This window comes from Parasteatoda tepidariorum, chromosome 5 (genome assembly GCF_043381705.1).
Source record: "Parasteatoda tepidariorum isolate YZ-2023 chromosome 5, CAS_Ptep_4.0, whole genome shotgun sequence".
Classification (NCBI taxonomy): domain Eukaryota; kingdom Metazoa; phylum Arthropoda; class Arachnida; order Araneae; family Theridiidae; genus Parasteatoda; species Parasteatoda tepidariorum.
In genome coordinates, this window is record NC_092208.1 from 3,449,312 (window position 1) to 3,456,393 (window position 7,082).

General features: G+C 31.6%; 1 protein-coding gene across 2 annotated transcripts; it reads left to right on the plus strand.

Annotated features, from left to right (window-relative positions):
* Nucleotides 1-946: 946 nt before the first annotated feature.
* LOC107457143 (cystatin-A2) lies at nucleotides 947-5,051 on the plus strand. 2 transcript variants are annotated; one of them, XM_043050901.2, is made up of 3 exons: nucleotides 947-1,289; nucleotides 2,034-2,111; nucleotides 4,884-5,051. In XM_043050901.2, exons 1-3 carry the CDS (start codon nucleotides 1,221-1,223, stop codon nucleotides 5,034-5,036), a joined length of 300 nt encoding a protein of 99 aa, XP_042906835.1. In that variant the 5' UTR covers nucleotides 947-1,220; the 3' UTR covers nucleotides 5,037-5,051. The 2 variants fall into 2 exon arrangements, with proteins under 2 accessions (XP_042906835.1, XP_042906836.1); XM_043050902.2 differs by having other exon boundaries at nucleotides 948-1,289; nucleotides 2,034-2,105.
* The last annotated feature ends 2,031 nt before the right edge of the window (nucleotides 5,052-7,082 follow it).

The window sequence follows — 7,082 nt, forward strand, 5'->3', positions numbered from 1 at the left end:
ACATACATTAACAGGTCTTTTGACCAGTTATGGTATGTTTAGTGTTAATTTGTGTATTTTGCTTTATCTCTAGAACTTTTTAACCAAATAGAAACATTTTTGCACATAGTTATAAAATTTGTTTTTCCTACGATGAATTCATGCAAAAAAATAACTTATAGAAAATATTAATTATTTGATTTAATGATGGTCGAAAAAACTTTGAATTGCAAGCTATACAATTTTTTGCATCCTTTTTAAAGAAAGTTAATAGTTCATGAGAAAATTGAATTCAAAAATTTCAGATGTTTGAAATTCCATTTCTCAGAAACTACTCTTCCGATTTTTCTTAAATTTTGTATTTTGCCTTAATATTCTTTAAAAAGTGTATTCTTTAAATTATATTCCTTAAAATGATGCAAAAAATTATCTACCCTACAATTCAAAAGTTTTTCGACCATTATTAAATAAAATAATAACTATTTACTAAGAGTTATATGTCACAGATAATTATCTTTTTGATAAACGAATTTTAAAATTAGGTGCAAAGTTTCTTCAATACGGTTAAAAAGTTCTCGGGATAAAGTGAATATCGCAAAAAGTAAATTTAACATTGAGGTGTCCAAACTTTGGAGCACGACCAAAGTATTGGGATCATATTTCCTAGATTGCGGTTACCCTTATATTTTTGGAGTCAGAAATCCGAATCCGTAAAAAAAAAAGTATGTTTATTCAGAGAAAGTACCTTTTCATGTCTGATTTCGTAACATAATATATCACCTGCGCTAATTAATTATCAATTCAGGGTGGTCTGTTTTCTTCCTTTTTTGCGCACTTTACATTCCGAAACGATTGAGAAGAGGAGGATAGCGAAGGGCTTCTTGGCAAACAAAACCCGTCTTCTCCCCAGCAGATGGCGTATGCGAGCGCTGAGATTACGAATAAATTTACGCAAGTAGCTCGTCGCACTTTTTTACTTGTTTGCGTTTTCTCCTCGCTTTCGTTCGTAAAAGAAATTTGTTGCTTGTTACAGTAACTTAAAAGTTCAAAATATTCAATGCGAAAGATTTCACTATCACTAGGAAACATCGATTGATATCTTGTTTATTTTCTGCAATCTGCAACGAGCATATGACTATGACAAGCCCATGACTAATGTAATCTAACCTTATAATATTGGAGCATTGTAAACTGTTTTACCAATTTTTTGTACGATTCGGTACTGAAAACACTTTGTAAACATGCCTATGGTCGGAGGAACCGGAGATATTCGTGAGCCAGATGAAACTGTTAATCAGATTATTAGAGAAGTAAGTGTTATTTTTGACATTTTATGTGATATAGATTTTTTCAGTTATAAGTTTAGAATTGATATTGCATGTCTTGTCATAATTCAAGTGAGTGTTATTTTTGACTTTATAAGTGATATAGATTTGTTCAATAATAAGTTTAGATTTGTGTGTCTCATTCAACTTTTTTCTCTGATTATAAAATTGTATAGTACCTAATGGTTAAAATCTTTCTTTTTTAAATAAATATATGTCTGGGTACTTACATTACAATTCCGTTGACCATTTTCGCCAAATCTGAAAATAAAATAGGTTGTGGTTTAAATGAAACATTTTCAAAATTTTTGTATGCACTAAGTTATGTATGCATTTTGTCTATTTATTTACAGGGAATATTTCCGTTTCGTGAATTGTCACCCCAACTACAATCGCCAAAATTCCAATTAGATTTTAAATTTGCCATTTTTAAAAAAAATAAAAGTAGATATTTGCCCGGAGGTGGCTACAAGTTAAACTTTTTGAGTTGGTCCTTTTCTGCAATGTTTTTTTTTTTTAGTTCCTCGCAAGCCGCTGGTCCCTTTCTGCGATGTTTTTTCATCATCTCGTTTTTAGTGGGCCACTGTCTGGAGGTTACCGAGACTTGGTGATTATTCTGCCACAGATCAGGATACAGAAATCTCCCTTCGCCTACTACAATCACCAAGTTAAAAATTTTATTTTAAACTTGAAAATTTCTGATGCTTTTTTCCCTTTTGTTTTTCGCAGACCACTACTCAGAAGTCGCCATGTCTTGGCGATTATTTTAGCGTAGATCATGATACGAAAATATTCCTGCTGGTACAAGTAATTTCTATATTTTGTTTTGTTCTAAGAAAAAAGGAATATAACGTAGTTTAATATGCTTGTGTGTGGTTGAAGGAAAGGTATCTTTTTACTATTCCGGTTTTGCTGTTTGCAGCAATTTGGCATTTATCAGTTAAATTAGCAAAATGAGAATGCTCATTATTTTATATGTACTATCCTTATAAAAATTAGTAAATTGAATAGTCCTTTAAGGAAGCAAATAGACACAATTATTGAAATTACTGTCATGTTTAAAACCACTTTAAAGTAATCAGGGTTCAGTCTAGGTTTTTCTAAGAGGTACCTATTTTGTGAAACTTTAGACATAATTTGTGAAAAATTAAACATTATATTAAAAAATCAACAAAAAATATGTTCAAAATATGGATTTATCGTTTCTTAAGGGATACAAAAACAAAATTTTAAGTAAAAGTATTTTGTGAAGGTACCGCTAAACGGTAGTAAATTCGGCCTAGACAGACCCCTGGTGATGCTTATATTTAGTAATGTATTTCTGTAAACTACTGTAGATTTAAAAAGAAAAGGGGACAAAACCACTAAAAAAAGATATTACTAGTCTATAAAAAATTTTTCCGGTCTGTTTATTTGTCTCTATTAGTTTGTTTTTTTAAAATAAAGTATTTTTTTAAAATATAATAAAAAATTACAGTACAAAGTATATGTAATGGCTCAATTATGATGAATTTTGCTAATCTGTGATTAAAAAGATAGACAGGAAACTGAAACAGCATAGAAAAACTTAAACAGCCAGCATGTGATTTGTATATTCGAAGAACTGTCCTTGCCAGTCGTCTGGAGCACTATCAATAATTGTAGTTAGGTTGAACCAATTCAAGTAGAGATACCGAGTCAACATTTTGGAAAGAGATCAGGGTGGGTTGGTTGGTACTTTATTTACGTCACACTAGAGCTGCACAATGGGCTCTTGGCAACGGTCTGGGCCCCATGGCATAATGCCACAGAACCTAACAGAGTTCTTGCAGAAAGATTTTACTTTTTTTTTCAACAGAAATTTATACTCAATATTTGAATTATGCATTTAGATTAACACTTTTTGACCTTCTTCAATGTACGCCAATAGTATTGTAAATCCATACAATGTTTCAATTGCATTTTCGGTAGTTACTGATATTGATTGTCACATGGATTTTAAATATCCCGGATTATTTTAAACAATATGGAAAATTCGAATCATGCATTTGAGTATTTACTTTTTAATGCAATTATTCTATCGAATTTGCTATTGATTTCTCCATAGTTTTTAAATCCGATGTTTTTTTTAAAGAATATTAGTTATTACAAAAACTTAGTCTCGAAAAGAAATTTCAGGAAACCGATTCGCATGATTTCATCGTCCTCTTTTTTTTTCCGGTGATGATTGCAATGGATTTCATGATTTTTAATTATTTTTTTATTGCGATAATTATTTACAAAATGCTAAGAAGGAAATAATTTGTGCCCCCCCCCCCGCCTCCCAACAGAATGCGAGAATATCCACATAATATTAGAATAGAAAATTGTTACAGATTAATTAAAAACAATTATATATATATTTTTGTAAACACCATACTTTTGTTATTTTAAATTAGTAACATATATGTTTATTATTATTAAAAGTATCTTGCAGAAAGATATTAGTGCTAGAGAGTTTTGTAACAGAAGGCATGAAAAAATCTGCAAAGGGGTCTGGGAAACATCCCTGAGGATGATCCTCTGATGAGAGGGTGGCTCCCCTGCCTTAATACGAGCATTTTATGACAGAACAATTTTGCAGACTGATACCGCACACCTTCGGACCCATGCAGGACAATCAAAGTAGTCGCCCACCCGCTTACTGACTGTAACCAGCGATGCTTGACTTTGGTGTTCTGCTTAGTACCGTGTCTTTACGATCAGTCCACTGCAGGGCGGATAGGAGAGGGAAGTATCTAAAATGTGCTCTTTTTTTTCCTGGTCAACTCTAGACTTTGTGGTGGGCAGAGTTTTTTAGATAGAAAAACTTCATCATTCCTTTACATTGATTTCTGTTCGTGGGAACGCAGACAATTATTTCCCGTCAAATTTTAGTGGCTTAGGATCATGTTTAATTTAGTCCCCGACTGAGTAATATTTTGCTTGTGTATGTAAGATACATAACTATTTAAACATATGAAGAGAATAATGTTATAAGGAATNTATTAGTGCTAAAGAGTTTTGTAACAGAAGGCATGAAAAAATCTGCGAAGGGGTCTGGGAAACATCCCTGAGGATGATCCGAAGATGAGAGGGTGGCTCCCCTGCCTTAGTACGAGCATTTTATGACAGAACAATTTTGCAGACTGATACCGCACACCTTCGGACCCTATGCAGGACAATCAAAGTAGTCGCCCACCCGCTTACTGACTGTAACCAGCGCTGCTTGACTTCGGTGTTCTGCTTAGTACCGTGTCTTTACGATCAGTCCACTGCAGGGCGGATAGGAGAGGGAAGTATCTAAAATGTGCTCTTTTTTTTCCTGGTCAACTCTAGACTTTGTGGTGGGCAGAGTTTTTTAGATAGAAAAACTACATCATTTCTTTACATTGATTTCTGTTCGTGGGAACACAGACAATTATTTCACGTCAAATTTTAGTGGTTTAGGATCATGTTTAATTTAGTCCCCGACTGAGTAATATTTTGCTTGTGTGTGTAAGATACATAACTATTTAAACATATGAAGAGAATAATGTTATAAGGAATATAACTTTACTGAATATGAATATTTAATTTTAGGTGAAAGATGAAGTTCAAACTAAGACCGGTCTTCAATTCGAGGAATTTACTCCCATCAACTACAGATCTCAGTTGGTTAATGGAACCAATTATTTTATCAAAGTAAGCACCTTTATTGTTTATACTTTTTTGGTAGTAATCACAAGGTGGTAAGATTAAGCTCAATGAATGCTTGAAAAAATTCTGATTTTTATATAAATATAACTCAGTGAAGTTGGGATTTTGAATCAGGGATCATGAAGGTTAAGGCTCCACAATTTCGTGACCATCTGCATAATTGCGACAATGTGGTGTGTCAAACGCACACACCACCTTTACTTCCAATAAAGCTGGTACCCATTGATCTGAAGCTGAGTGGGTACCCATTGATCTGAAGCTGAGTCACTAGGAAGGAATTAAAAACTAACTTTTTTACAATTACAGTTCTGTGTCTTCATCGCGGAGCCATCTCAATTCAATATATATATATATATATTTAATGGTGGGCACTTAGATCTCTTTCCTGTTGCCCTCAAAAATGCCAGAATTGTTATTCTCTTATCATAACCCAGTGAGCAACTGTGGCTATGCCATGGTGGTGGAGTAGCATAATTAAAAAAATGTGCATATCTTATTTTTTAAACGAATTAGCTCGTTAAATTTCTGTTTCAATTTGTAATTCATTTTGTTAATAATTTAATATAAAGGTATGTGGATTATTCACACAATAAAATTTGACAGTCATGTTGAAGCAGAACTCTTAATTACATTCATTTTTTATTGTATATTTTATGTATGAAAATTACATATATAATATAGTTTATAATATAATCTACAATAGTTATACTAATTTATGTGCGTTTATTTTTTTATTTTTATTTTTTAAAGTTCTGTTGAGAGTAAAAAATTTTTTTTTTTTTTTTTTAGTTCTGTTGAGAGTAATTTTTTTTTTAAAATTCTTTTTTTATTTTAGTTTCTTTGCTACAGAGTGGTTTTTGCCAATAAAAATGTGTATATTTAAACAAAGAAGATTAATAGTAAGGCAAGAAACTGAATGTGTGTGAACAAAATTTAAAACAATTATTATGATTTTAGTTCAGACTGTTGAATATTAAGGTAGAAAACTGTAACTGAAGAAGATAAATGGGAAATTTATATTATTTTAAACAGAGTTGGCAAGGCTTAGGACAGAATGGATTCATCCACGGTTTGAACCGTATTGTTCAAAACTGTCTTAAACTGTCCAAAACCTGTTTATTAAAATTATGTCACAATTTTAAATAGAATATAGTGAAAGATAAAAGGTTATATTTTGAACAAGAAACAAAATGAAGACAAGTTTTTATTTTATTAAAAGTTTATTATTATTTTTAATATTGCATTATTTATCCTTATGCAAAAACATAATTTATCAGTATTAAAAGCATATTTATTCATATTTTAAGGATAAGATATTTAATTTTGTCGTTTAATGAATTGTGGAGCTTCAAAACTTATGAATATTTTCCTATTATATTATTTTCTATTAATAAGTTAAAGCAAATTGTGTAAAAAATATCAAATATTTATTAATATATGTAATTATTATGTGTACAATGCTTACACCTATAGAGTTTTTACCAACGTTCAAGGTTTTGGACAGTTTAAGACAGTAAAACCCACGTGTTCTGTTCAGAACCAGTTTAGGATGTCCAAAATTCCAACCCTGATTTTAAATGATGACCTTGAAAATGAATCCTAAGGACTCAGAGTTTCTAAAGTCTAGTGAAATTACCTTTCACTTGATATGTTCACATTGTTGATCTAATGCATTCTTCTCGAGATATTTTACCCTTTCCACACTTTTAGACATTCCACATTTAAATAGATAAATATTCCAATAATAATCTAATACATGGTGCATAGCGTTTTTAAAAAGTGCTTAAACGTGCTTATTTTTGTTTTTTAAAAGATCTTAAAGGTGCTTTTTTCATTGGGTGTTTTTAAAAGTGCTTAATTTTCCCTTGTCGAAAATTGAGATATTTTTCTTTACCATGTCGATTTTCGCCACGTATTATGCTTTTCACATTGTTCTATTCAACGTTGTTGCAATTCATTCAACCACAATCTATTTCGGCATACTGTCCGTCCACAACCTACGAAAAGCCAATCATTTTACATGTTTGATTAAATACTTGTGAGTCCGTATGTGCGTCTACTGAGCTGAGTTCGGTGAGATTA